Source organism: Mangifera indica, chromosome 7 (genome assembly GCF_011075055.1).
Source record: "Mangifera indica cultivar Alphonso chromosome 7, CATAS_Mindica_2.1, whole genome shotgun sequence".
Taxonomy (NCBI): Eukaryota; Viridiplantae; Streptophyta; class Magnoliopsida; order Sapindales; family Anacardiaceae; genus Mangifera; species Mangifera indica.
Window position 1 is genome coordinate 19,009,163 of NC_058143.1, and position 13,463 is coordinate 19,022,625.

General features: G+C 35.9%; 2 protein-coding genes across 4 annotated transcripts; both read left to right on the forward strand.

Annotated features, from left to right (window-relative positions):
* The first annotated feature begins 724 nt into the window (after positions 1–724).
* On the forward strand, positions 725–1,475 carry LOC123221651 (monothiol glutaredoxin-S7-like). Its single transcript, XM_044644523.1, has one exon. The coding sequence runs from the start codon at positions 1,028–1,030 to the stop codon at positions 1,334–1,336; it is 309 nt and encodes a 102-aa protein (XP_044500458.1). The 5' UTR covers positions 725–1,027; the 3' UTR covers positions 1,337–1,475.
* A 4,283-nt stretch (positions 1,476–5,758) lies between these two features.
* On the forward strand, positions 5,759–13,186 carry LOC123219990 (acyl-CoA-binding domain-containing protein 6). Of its 3 annotated transcripts, none has more exons than XM_044641972.1 (17): positions 5,759–6,082; positions 6,226–6,315; positions 6,502–6,583; positions 6,656–6,808; positions 6,916–6,993; positions 7,100–7,204; positions 8,072–8,138; positions 8,214–8,275; positions 8,779–8,918; positions 9,066–9,192; positions 9,342–9,456; positions 10,073–10,161; positions 10,496–10,579; positions 10,660–11,013; positions 11,311–11,826; positions 11,913–11,972; positions 12,784–13,186. In XM_044641972.1, exons 2-17 carry the CDS (start codon positions 6,278–6,280, stop codon positions 12,862–12,864), a joined length of 2,151 nt encoding a protein of 716 aa, XP_044497907.1. In that variant the 5' UTR covers positions 5,759–6,082; positions 6,226–6,277; the 3' UTR covers positions 12,865–13,186. The 3 variants fall into 3 exon arrangements, with proteins under 3 accessions (XP_044497907.1, XP_044497910.1, XP_044497909.1); XM_044641975.1 differs by having other exon boundaries at positions 6,230–6,315; XM_044641974.1 differs by having other exon boundaries at positions 6,252–6,315.
* Positions 13,187–13,463: the final 277 nt, after the last annotated feature.

Genomic DNA, 13,463 nt, shown 5'->3' on the forward strand with positions numbered 1-13,463 from the left:
TTTCAAGATCAGAAAAGAGAGAGGGAGAGCCGAAAGCCATATATAGAAGATATATATTATCTGTTGAAAACTGTATCAGATGGTTTTAAAGTTGAGTTTCTCTATTTTAAACAATGTAGAATTTAACTTCTTTCTTGGCTATCAGTTTCATTTCTTGAATAGGATGCGAATCTCATTGTGAGCTGTGACATGAACAGGTCCCAACTGGATAACCCATATGTCTCCAACTCAGCAGATGCCTCTAAGATAGCTATAGAAAGAAGAGAAAACGCACTTAAGTTGTCCAAGGTCAATAACACAAATTAAAGCAAAGAGTAATGATATATATGCTTAATTTTGTATATAAACAATGATGTATTATTATGTAATTAGATAATTAAAAATTAAAAATAAAATATACTAAATCATATGATAATATATTATTATATGTAAACCTTATTATTTAGTATCAAGCAATATGCCTAACATATGTAACCAACCCATTAATGTCTCTTAAATCTTAATATATGAACGGAACCAACCCTGGGTCCGAATGTTACTAATCGGATCCATCATAGGCTCCACATATGATAAATTTCTAGAACGCACTAAAAGAGAAACTTGGGAACCAAAATAAAAGGTAGACCATATTCATATGTCTACATGCAATATAAGCCGTACAAAGCACCAATCTCGAACTATTTCCGGATGCATAGATTCGTTCTTGAGCAACTTTATTTTCATCTTCAATCTTTTCAGCTAATGATCGATATAATGGAAACCGACCGAACCATCTAATGGAACATTCTCGCTATTTTTCTCTATCAAATCTGCCAGCCAATCCACATCTTCCCGCAACCTACAGAAATCCTATATAAAGAGTTGCATGGCAGCTCAATCATCTCACAGCGAAAACTCATCAAGTGTTCAAGCAAAGCTTTCATATATATAAATTCATCAAAAGCTCGAATAGCTTTAAATTGCGCAATCATCTTTTCTTTCACATTCTGTGAGTAGCGTTTGAAGTTTGAGTTTATTTCAAGGTGCGATGGATAAGGTGACAAGAATGACATCTGAGAGGCCGCTGGTGATCTTCAGCAGGAGCACTTGCTGCATGTGCCACACCATCAAGACTCTCTTTAGTGATTTTGGGGTGAACCCCGCCGTCCATGAGCTGGATGAGATCCCGGCTGGACGTGAGATTGAGCAGGCTCTGTCGAGGCTAGGGTGCAGCCCTACAGTGCCAGCCGTGTTCATTGGTGGTGAGCTGGTGGGTGGAGCCAATCAGGTCATGAGTCTTCATCTTAATCGGACCTTGATACCAATGCTTAAACGAGTTGGAGCATTATGGGTTTGATTAATAGTATTAACCCAACATGCACACCACGCACTAATTATTAATCCTACCGAGTCTGCTGTATCTTGTGCGTTAACTTTTAGCCATGTAATATTATGTTTCTTATAATAAAATTGCAGAGTTTTCTGCGCTTAATCCACTGAAACTCCTATTTGTTTAAGGTTCCGTTCCTTCGTGTTGCTTATAGCTGGCCGTATGATATTATGTGGTAGGAAGGTCAATTACGTTGATGACTGTTAAAAATATATTCTATAGAGATCAAAATTCATATTATACAAAATTAATTAGTTTGTGTTAAGATTAATTCACATATTTATATACTACTCACTTGACTCAATTTTATTAGACGTGATATTCTCTTTCTTTTTATTTGAGTCTCTAATATTTTTGCTCAAGTATAATTATTATAGACTATTATATTCATTATTTGGCTCAATAGGTTTTTAGCTAGGTTTGTCGTTATTTGTCTTTAGGAACAAGTTAAACTGTTAGATTCACCGTTTTGTCCAAAATATATTTGACCTATAAGTATAGAGATCGAAACTCATATTACACAAAACCGATTGACTAATATTAAAATCCAATATCACACTTATACACTATTTACTTTACTTAATTTTATTAGATATGAGACTCTTTTTTCTTTTTATTTGAGTCTCCAATATCCTCGCTTAAATGCAACCGTTATAGACTATTAAACCCACTATTCAACTCAATCAGTTTTTGGTTAGGTGTGTTGCCACTTAATATATTTTCGATATGGTATCAGAATATATGTCAAACAATGTGTCTAACAGTCTAAAGTGTTTATAAATACAAGTGACAATGCATCCAACAAAAAATTAATTGAGCCCAACAATAAATCTAACAACCTATGATGGTTTCACTTGAACAGAGGTGTTAGAAACTCAAATAAAAAAAAGAAGATTCTCACATCCAATAAAATTGAGTAAAGTAAATGGTATATAAGTATATGAATTGAATTTTAACATAAACTAATTGATTTTGTATAATATAGATTTCGATTTCCATACTAATTGCTCAATATATTTTCTATATTAACAACCTAACAAGTCCATGAGTTTAACCTGAAATTTTTATTGATTTATTCAGATTAATGTTACTCACGTGGTGCTGGGCGGTAAGGCCGAATGCCGATGTTGATGCACGGGCTCACCCACCTGCCATTTGCTAAATAGAAGATTGCTTGACTGCACCATTTATATTTAATTATGGACCGCAGACTTTCTATACTTCCACACAATGTTTAGCTTAAAACACATTTCCACATAATGTTTGACATTCTGAATTTGGTTCGCGCGCTGCTACATCTTCATGCAAGACAACATGGTGTATAATGGCTTCAAGGACACTCAACTTACCTGCGTTGGCAGGACTTACACAAAGCATGTGTGTAAACTTGCCATGTCCAATGATAACACATGCCTAAAATTTCCAGTTCATCACCTGTAAAATATCTCAAAGGGATAACACCTGTAAAATATCTCTAAGGGATATAACTTATGTAAATCTAAGACCTATTGATGTGCAGTATCAATTTGGTGTGATAGTCACAATTCACATCATCTATCACCATCGTAAAGATTAATAACTCATATTAAAACAATTGATATAAAAAAATAAAAAGCAAGCAAAGCTCCAATCTGTTTCATAATTCGCAAAGGCTAAAGGACTATATCCCACCCAAACTATGATGACTTCTCAAAGTTCCCCTAATTAACTTTGAAAAACCCATTTACCCACCTATGAGCCGTTAAACTTAATTGAATCCGTTGGTCATATCATTTTTTTCCCCAAACCATAAAAACTAACACTTTTCCCCCAACCTAAGTTTTCAAAAACTACATTTTTTCCCTAGGGTTTCCAAACTTCAGATTCAATTTTTTCAACGACCACCAACGCTCTTCAAACACCTACTCTCCCTCCCCGACGACACCTTCTTCCGACCGTGCGGCCTCTGATGCTCCTACGTGTCATCGTCGACGATGATGCCTAGGAGTGTCGGAGGCCGCACGGTCGAAAGGAGAGACCGTCGAGGAGGGAGCGTAGGTGCTTGAAGAGCACCGATCGTCGTCGAAAAAATTGGATCTGAATTTGGAAACCCTATGGGGGAATTGCAGTTGTTGAAAACTTGGATTGTGGGAAAAGTGTTAATTTTTAGGGTTTAGGGGTAAAAATTAAATTAAATTAAAGTTTATTTTTAATATTATAGATGAAATAATGATTTTATGTCTTAATCCGTTAATCTGTCATTTTTTTTAATAGTTCATAGATAGATATACAGATTTTTCAAAGTTAACGGATAAAAATTTATAAAAAAAGCATACCTTGGGTGGCAATTGGTCCATTGGCCATTCACAAAAATGATTAAGCTTCATTGGTAACCTCCACAAATCTAAACACGAAAAGAACTTCAATCAATCAAAATGAGACAAAAGACAGGGTTGTCAAAAACAAAGGACACGACAAATAAAGCACACTAGTGTTTTGGTGAGGATAGAGGCTTCAAGGCCCATGAGAACCATAATGGTTTTATGGCAATAATAATATAATAGTCATCAAGGTTTACTAGACATATGATAAAGATGTGAGAGATGATGAGCATGGGAGAGAGAGAGTGGCTTGCAAGGTTGAAATGTACGGGGTGAATTATTTGGGTAAGGGGGTGGTAGCTCAATAGTAACATTACGGATAATACAAAATAAGGGTGTATTAATGCAAATTTAAAAGCCATAAGTGGCATGGAGTTTTTTTTTTAATTTAGGGTGATATAATAATGTAAAAAAATATTAAAATATAATAATACAATAATTTAATTTTTGGTAATATTTGATATTTTCTATTTAAAATATGTTGAAATAATAAATTCTTTATTTATGTATAATATTCAAATCTATAATTATTATATTAAATAAATAATTTTTCTTTAAATATTTTAATATAATATTAATTTTATTAATCCTTAAAATCATCAATAAATTCATATAATTTAAATTTGAAAAAACTCATTTGTTCACCTGTTATACACAAATGTCTAAAATTGAGTAGAAACACCCACACGTAAATTAATAGTTTAATTTTAAAACGTTGTAAATAGGTTTTGAACTTAAGTGGTTTGGCTGTCCCAGTTTTGTCACTCAAAGATAGGGCAAAGGATATTTCCCACCCATGTTTTAGCCATTTCTCAATCACATACTCACATCAGATGAAAAACCCAATTATCCATCCAAAATTTAAGTTGTTTATTTCTACCCACATTTTTTCAGTAAGATTAAGGGGCAAATTAGTAATTTCATCAATAATATTAAATAATTAAAATTTTATCTCATTTTTTCCTTTTTAATTTGAAAAACTAATATTTGTCTTCTTGAATTAAGTTTTAAAAAATTCACTTTTTCCCCCTGAAATACAACAACTTTTTCTGACGATGGTTGAGAAGATTTCGTCCAGAAGTCGACCACCCCTGGACGACGATCGTCGTCCAAGAAGGACGACATCTTCCAGATCTGGATGACGAGCATCGTCGTCCAGATCTTTGGAGGAAGAATCATCATCCAGATCTTTGGAGGAAGAATCGTCATCCAGATCTGGATGACGCTTCTTCGTCCAGATCCGAACGAAGAATCGTCGTCTAGGACGACGAAGCATCGTCTTCCGGACCAAGAATCGTCGTCCAAGACGACGAAGCATTGTCCAGATGAATGACGAAGCGTCGTTCAGTCTGGACGATGTTTCATCGTCTATTCTGGACGACGACCATCATCGTCCAGTGAAGCTCAACGAGCGTCGTCCATTCGTCACTCTCCCTCCAGCCACGTTGTCGTCGATGGCCAGAGGGAAAGTGAAAAAAAAATTAGGGATTTAGGGAGGTGAAAGTCACTTTTCAAAGTTCAGGGATAGGGGTAAAATTAGTTTTTAAAATCGGAGGGGCAAAAGGCGATAAAATCATTTAACTGGAATATAAACAGTAAAATGATGGTTTTACCCCTCTATTTAACCTAGAATTTAACAGTAGTTTAGAGATGAATGAATGTTTGGATTTTTTATTTGATGTGGGTATGTATTTGAGATAGCGCTAAGACATAGGTGGGAAATAGTCCTTCTCCCCTCAAAGATACGTTATGGGTTAGTGGTACTTCTCTTAACCGTGGTAATTATTTTGGTAGCAACCAGTCCTACCCTAGCAGTGAGTTAAATACAATTTCACTCTGGCGTACAAATGTCGTCAGCTTTTGATTTCACCCGTGTAAAAGAGATTCGACAACATGCAGGAATCAATTCCCAAGGCCCAGAACCCGCCAAGCCAAGCAAGGGACAGGGGCCCTGCCCCACACTGACCGCACACAATTAATGCCTCGACTATCTAAATATAAAACTACACTACAAAACCTGGCCTCACTTAACGGTCATTTCGTTTCACAAATATGGTATCATGTGCCTCTCTTCACTTACCCGCGTATAATAGAACCGTCCACCATGTCTCTTTCTGTTTACAGCTAACATCATCGCGACCACGCTAACCTACGCCTCCTCTATCTCAGCACACGCAACGACTAGTACTAGTGAGCAGTAGCACTCTACAGTCTCTCCATCAATCAGTCAACAATAAACAAAAATAAAAAATAAAATAAGAAAAGAAACTTCTATTTTTTTCCTTCACTTTCTCTACAACCAAACAGAGGTTGATTGTACTGTCAGAGCTTTTGATAGCGGAGTTACTACTAGGTACATTAGTAGTAAAAACGGAATCATCATCATCCTTCTTCTTTCTGTTTATTTCACTGCTCTGAAACTAGTAGATAAGTTTTTTTTTCTATTATTTTATTTTTTGTGGTGATAGACTGATAATGCGGCTTCATTTTTGAAAGTTAGGGTTTGTCTCGTGAACTTGTAGTTGTTGTAGAGGCTATACTTTACAAAATGTTCGGTTTCTCTCGAAGACGCATGAAGCTTGGAAGGTGAGTTGTCATTTTATGCTTGATTTTATGTGAAGTTCTGAAAGTGTATTGGTAACTGAAAAGCCGGAGCTAAGTTTTTCAAGTTCGTTTGAAACTTAACTAAAATGTAACGTTTATTTTATATTATCTTTTATTTCTTTATTGTAATGGTAGATTAATCTAATTGTTACGAATCTGTTGCTTTAGAGTGAAGAAGGTTCAGCTATCAGACTCTGCTCAGGGAATTAAGAGTCCTATAAGGCCTCCAAAACGAAATAACAATCCCGATGTGAGGCTCTGAATTAGTTGTTATGCAGTTGTTATGCCAGCAGTGTCTGAAGCCATTTTAATTTTTGTGCAGGGTGAATGCGCTGCTCCTACAAATAGTCATTCTGATGAACGCGATTGCCAGTGTTCATCTGCTGTGCCCGAAACTAGTAGTGGCACATCTGGAAACTCTGAGAATTGGATGGTTTTGTCAATTGCTGGGGAAAAACCTGCCCCCCGTTTTAATGTAAGATATTATTGGTTCTTGAATAAATTCATGTTAATTAATTCGTGCATTGGTGTGTGTACTTGTTTTTCTGCTCAAAGTGAAAAGTTTAATTGTGTGATGAATAGCATGCAGCGGCTGTAATTGGTAACAAGATGATAGTGGTTGGTGGTGAGTCAGGGAACGGATTGTTGGATGATGTACAGGTAAAATTGACAAAGTGATGCTAGTGGCAAATGAGTTATCTAGAAATGATTCAGCTGCAGATTTACAAACTTTTGCTACTGCAACTAATCTCATTCTTCTGGTTAGGTGCTTAATTTTGACAGATTTACCTGGACGGCAGCTTCATCAAAACTCTACTTGTCACCAAACAGTTTGCCACTAAAGATTCCTGCATGCAGGGGACATAGTCTGGTATAAAATCTCCAATGCATTGGATTTTATATTGTAGTGATTGATAGTTTTTCAATAAAATCTGAAATCTGGCATTGTTCCCTATGTGATTCATGGGATGCCATTTGAATTTAGATTTGTGTATAGGATATGGCTAACCATAGTATATAACTAGAGATGACAGACATTTAGCCCTAGCCTGGGAAGAGAGAATGGTGACGTGAGGGATTTGAATTTAAGACCTTTTAGCTTTGACACTATGCTAAGAAGCCACTAAACTCAAAAACTTGATGATAAGGACCTGACAAAAGTACTTAGGTCTAACATTCTGGTTACCGTAGTATTATAATTTTGTCTTCCACCCTGTTTAAAGGAAGTGGGAAACGAAAATCTGTAGAGAGCAAAAAGTAAAGGAGATGACAGACATTTAGCCCTAGTCTGGGAAGAGAGAATGGTGACGTGAGGGATTTGAATTTAAGACCTTTTAGCTTTGACACTATGCTAAGAAGCCACTAAACTCAAAAACTTGATGATAAGGACCTGACAAAAGTACTTAAGTCTAACATTCTGGTTACCGTAGTATTATAATTTTGTCTTCCACCCTGTTTGAAGGAAGTGGGAAACGAAAATCTGTAGAGAGCAAAAAGTAAAGGAGCTGATAATCATATTCTTAAAAATTTAAAGAAAAAAGCAGTAGGAGATTGGTGATTAAGGTGCATAGAAAAGGCTGCAATGTAAAAGGCTTTTTTCTTCTCTCAACACAACAACTAGTTAGCCGAATTAAAATTGCTTAACCAATTAAGAACTATAATTCTTTTCACTCCTTGGGCTACAAAAGCTTCAAGGGCACTTGTGCTGAAAGTTCTTTCTGTTGTTTGTCTTGTACAGGTCTCTTGGGGAAAGAAGGTGCTCCTAGTTGGAGGAAAAACTGACTCTGGGAGTGACAGAGTTTCAGGTTGGATCACTTTGTTTCTATGGTTAATTTTATCATTTATAAGAATGATTCTTATCCTCTCTCTGGTCTTTTCAGTTTGGACATTTGACACAGAGACAGAGTGTTGGTCTCTGATGGATGCAAAGGGAGACATACCGGTAACCTCTTTTAAACTTATCAAATGTGCAAATCATACTTTTGGGTGAATGCCACTTACATTCATCATTAGTTTTCTATGGAGGGCATGCAACTTCATTATTTGATAAATTATATTTCCATGTGTCACATGTATACCTAATATCGCAATATAATAAATATCAATGTGCATAATTGCATTCACTCACTCATAGACTTAAATGGAAGTGCCTGTGGATAACAGGGCAAAGGTTTGGTGAATACTTAGTATATTTTATTGAGTAGAGTAGGCATAACATGATTGTGGGCATCACATTTCTTAAATGAGGGTAGGATAAGAGCATTTCTTGGGTAATATCCCATTGCTTTCATTTCTGTTTTCTGGCTGTTTTCTTGTGGAAGTATAACATGAGTAATCACAGTCCATTTAGAAGGCAGCAGCATTCTATAATGTAGACAAAATTAATTCCATCATTGAAGCTCTGTAGTCGTACAAAACCCTAACTAAAAGTTTTATACTTTACAGGTTGCTCGCAGTGGACACACTGTGGTTAGGGGAACTTCTGTTTTAATCTTATTTGGTGGAGAAGATTCTAAGAGGAGAAAACTAAATGATCTGCATATGTTTGATCTAAAGTCTTTGACATGGCTTCCTCTTCATTACAAGTGAGTGAAATCCATTATATTCTGGAATTTGTCAACCATTCACTGTTAACATTGCAGCTGATGGATGATCATGTTTCTTGTATCATTGAAATACCACATTTTTGTTGTTGTTCCCTCTCATGAACTATCATCCTCTACTTGTGACAGAGGAACAGGGCCATGTGCTAGAGCAAACCATGTGGCAGCACTTTATGATGACAAGACACTCCTTATATTTGGAGGATCATCAAAGTCCAAAACATTGGATGACTTGTATTCACTTGATTTTGACTCGGTGTGTCAGAACTAGCCAATCTAAGTCCCATTACTGATTGACCAAACAAATTAATTTCATCAAAGACAACATTAAAATTATATTAGCTGTGAAATATTGACAAGTTCTCTCTCTCTCTCTCTCTCTCTCTCTCTCTCTCTCTCTCTCAGATGATATGGACTAGAATAAAGATTCGAGGCTTCCATCCATCACCTAGAGCTGGATGCTGTGGGGTTCTATGTGGCACTAAATGGTATATAGCAGGGGGCGGAAGTAGGAAAAAACGTATGCTCAATGAGCTTAATAGTATATACTTGCACAATTTTTTATAGTACTGCCTTCTTTTATATGCTATGCCTTTGAGTTTGGAGGAAATAACAACCTCCAAGCTTGTGATTTTAGCTTGGGCTTGCTTATGGATGCATAATCTGAAAGGAAATTCCAAGGGTCTTATATCAGGCTGGTTATGGGTCTTGAGAAATACCTAAATCATATAGAAAATAAGAAAAAGAGAATGGGTACTGATGAAACTTGTACAGTACCTGTGATTGGTTGAGTTACTAAATTTGTTGTTAGAGCTTGAATGTTGTTATTAGATCCTTAACTAGAAGCTGAAGCCTTTGTGTAATAGTTAATATTTATATTAGAGCCAAGTTGGTCAACAGATGCATTGTTTCTTTTGAACAGTATCAATTTTCATGCTTGATGTGGTAGGAACTGGATATCATGTCTGATGTGAAATATATGCTCCTTAAATGGATTTAATTCAAGCTGAGCTTATACAACTGCAGATTCATGAAATAATTTGGTCTTTGCAATAACCGGAGTATTTATTTTATATTTTCACTCAATCGTGGCCTTAATTTCCTATTTACTTCCAAACCCATTTTGTCTGTGTTAGGACATGCTGAGACTTTGATCTTTGATATTCTAAAAGTGGAGTGGTCTTTGGCCATTACATCTCATCCATCTTCTGTCACAGGCAACAAGGTGAGCCATAATGAATTTTTGCACATAAAATTTCTGATTTTTCTATGACATATAACTGTAATGAACACCTACTCTGGATATAACATTCACTTCTACATGTCAACCATGAAATAAATTTGGTTTCCGTGTTTCATAGATTATCAACAATGTTGTTATAAATGATTACCCATAATTGTGGTGAGTTTTTGAATTTATTAGTTAATTTTGGGTTGTAGGATGGCTGAGTCATTATAGCTACACATATCATTTGTAGATGCAAAGCTCTCATTGGTGACAATAATATTTATTTTTCTACTTTGTTATTGTTTCCTCAAGATGATTCTTTTGTTCTCAGGGATTTAGCCTAGTTCTTGTGCAGCACAAAGAAAAGGATTTTCTTGTTGCTTTTGGAGGATCCAAGAAGGAGCCATCAAATCAGGTTTGACTTTGAAGTCATAAATTGAGCTATAGTTGATATTTCTTGAATCATCCATTATAATATTTTTTTTGATCTTTTAGGTTGAAGTACTGAGCATTGAAAAGAATGAATTATCTATGGGTCACCGATTCACACCAATTGGTAAAGGTCCAGGACAATTGCTATCGGAAAAACGCTCATCATCTGTGGCAATGGCAACTCAACTTAATAATGGGTCTTCCCAGCGTTCAGTTGACTCTGTTGCAAGGCAAAACCTAGCCTCTGCCATTGAACAACATGGTTCTGGTCGGAAATCTTTGTCAGAGTCTTCACTAGTTGATGCAAACACTATTTCTGGAAATGTCTCTCTTGGCAAGCAATTTCAAAATGAGGAAGAATACAGCACAGCTGTTAAGCCGGCAAAAAGTCTGGAGGATGAAACTTCTTTTTCTCAGGTAAGCTTTAGAAAATACCCTTGCTATACCATATCTATCAATCTTTAATTATGATGATTATGTGTGGTGTGCTTAAGACTCATAGATAATATGAAATTCAAACATCTTATTTTTATTTAATATTCATTCTTAAAATGAAAAACACAAAAAAAATCGCTATCTTAGGGGTTTGGTTTTTCCAGTCACAATAGAAGATACACTATAACACTCTTATTATCAGTAAATCATCCCAACCTATGGATTTATAAGAAAAGTATTCATAATCTTTTGTTAACATACCATTCTGGTTCGTTTCAGGCAAATGAACACAGAATAAACCAATCTGATTTGGGAACCCAGGCTAATATTGGTGGAGGAAAAGTCAATACGGATGAAGTGCTTTCATTTTATGCTGAAAATTTAAATATCCAAGCCGTTGGAAACTTTCCTGCAGAGAATGATGATGTAATATACGCACACAATGACAGTAAATCAGGAGCATTATCAGGTCCTTCAAGCATATATCAGTTTTATGAGGCGAAGATGGCCACTCTGATAAGAAAGAATGGTATATTAGAAGGACAATTAGCAGCAGCATTGTCAAATCGAGAAGCTGCAGAGAAAAATTTGTCTTCTGTTCTGAGGAGCAGACAGGAGTTAGAGAAAAAATTGGTGGATACAATGAAGGAGATGGAGTTGCTGAAAGGAAAGGTTGCTGGTTTAGAATTAGCACAAGAAGAGGCGAACAGCTTGTCGAATATTGTCCACTCTGACAATGTAAGGCTTGAGCATGATGTGGCTTTTCTAAAGGCAGTTTTGGATGATACCCAGAAGGTATACTATTGATGTAATCACAATCACAATTGCTTTAAACTCCTGTAAACAGTTGTGGGGATTGGCTGATTAGATGATTTTTGCAGGAGCTACACTCAACTAGAGGAGTCCTTGCAGGGGAGAGAGCAAGAGCATTCCAATTACAGGTACTGATTTCATAAACAAAAGTTAGAAAACCATAGCCTGTTTGATTCAGATGCAGTACGCAAAGTATCACATTGAATCAAAGCATTTTAAATAGTTGGGATCAGGGTTGCTAACAAGCCGAACCTAACTCAACTCGATTATTGTCGAAGTAGGTTTGAGCTCGTTAATTCTTGGTTCGGTGAGCTCGCAAGCTTAGGTGAGTTGTGTAATATCAATAAATCTCTAAAAGTTTGAAATTTTACACCTATACCCCCAAAACCCTCCCTTAAAACTTATAATCCCATTATATTTATATATTTTAGAATGAAAAATTTTATCAGGACCCCTTAGCTTTTAAATTTGCCACATACAACCCAACTTCAAATTTTGAATATAAGGGGTAATTAATAAATATATAAGCTAGAGGGTTTATTTGTAATTTTTCGTATCGAGTTTGAGTCAACAACTCCTATCTCTAGCTCTAGCATAGTCAGTGCAGTTTGATTGCAACCCTCGTTGAGATAAAATGCCACTGGCTTAATTAATACCCATTGAAAATGATATAATTTGACTCTGGTTTGCCCAGTGTAGTGGTTGTGAAGGTTTACCTTTCTGGTAAAGTCAGTCAAGGCTCTCTTGATTACCAAAAAAAGGATATAATTTGGATGCCACTGGCTTAACCTTGTCTGGAGTTATATTTACAGCTTCACATAATTTGTAATTTTTTGGATGCTACTCTGGTGCAAGGCTCCATCTTCTAGTAGACATAAATTTATCACAATAATTGTTTTAGATCAAATAAGAATTTTCTTCGTAAATTTTGCCTTGCAGGTTGAAGTTTTTCATCTAAAACAAAGATTACAATCTTTGGAGAACCGAGCACCTACTCCCAGGAAACCTTTCAACGTGTAATATGAAGGAGAAATCAGAATGAATAAGGTTACTGTTCTGTTTTCTGATGCGCACGAAGTGCTCTTTCAAAGCCAGCCAAATCGATCTGTTCACTCGGCCAACCACAGGAATCTCCATGCTAGGTTCCTAGCTGGTAGTATGATCAGAGGGAGTTGTTTTATTGTAATGTGCTGTATATATATGTAACTGAACTATTGCCACGATATATGTATTCAGTCGTAAAATTTATTTAGTCTGAATTTGGAGGATGTTCCTATGAACCAACGTTTATTAATGTGCAAAACCCAATATATGTCAAATAACTTTAAATTTCTAGTTTTAACCTAGAACAAAATTTCATCTCCTGCCTAAAGAATCTAAGCATCTCACAGAAACAGAGTAACTTGGGATAGATTTGAACTGAATGGCTCACACTTGGTCCACCGAACTTGGTTTTGCAATTTTAGCTCAATCACCTTTTTTTGGCAACTCTTCTCCCATGATGTTACTGTTTTCCCTTCAGCATTCTACTTATCAATTAGAATCTAACATTTTAGATTTGAGTCAGTTTAAACTTCCCTTTACTTGGGTTGATTCGTAACGAAGAACTAAAAGAGATT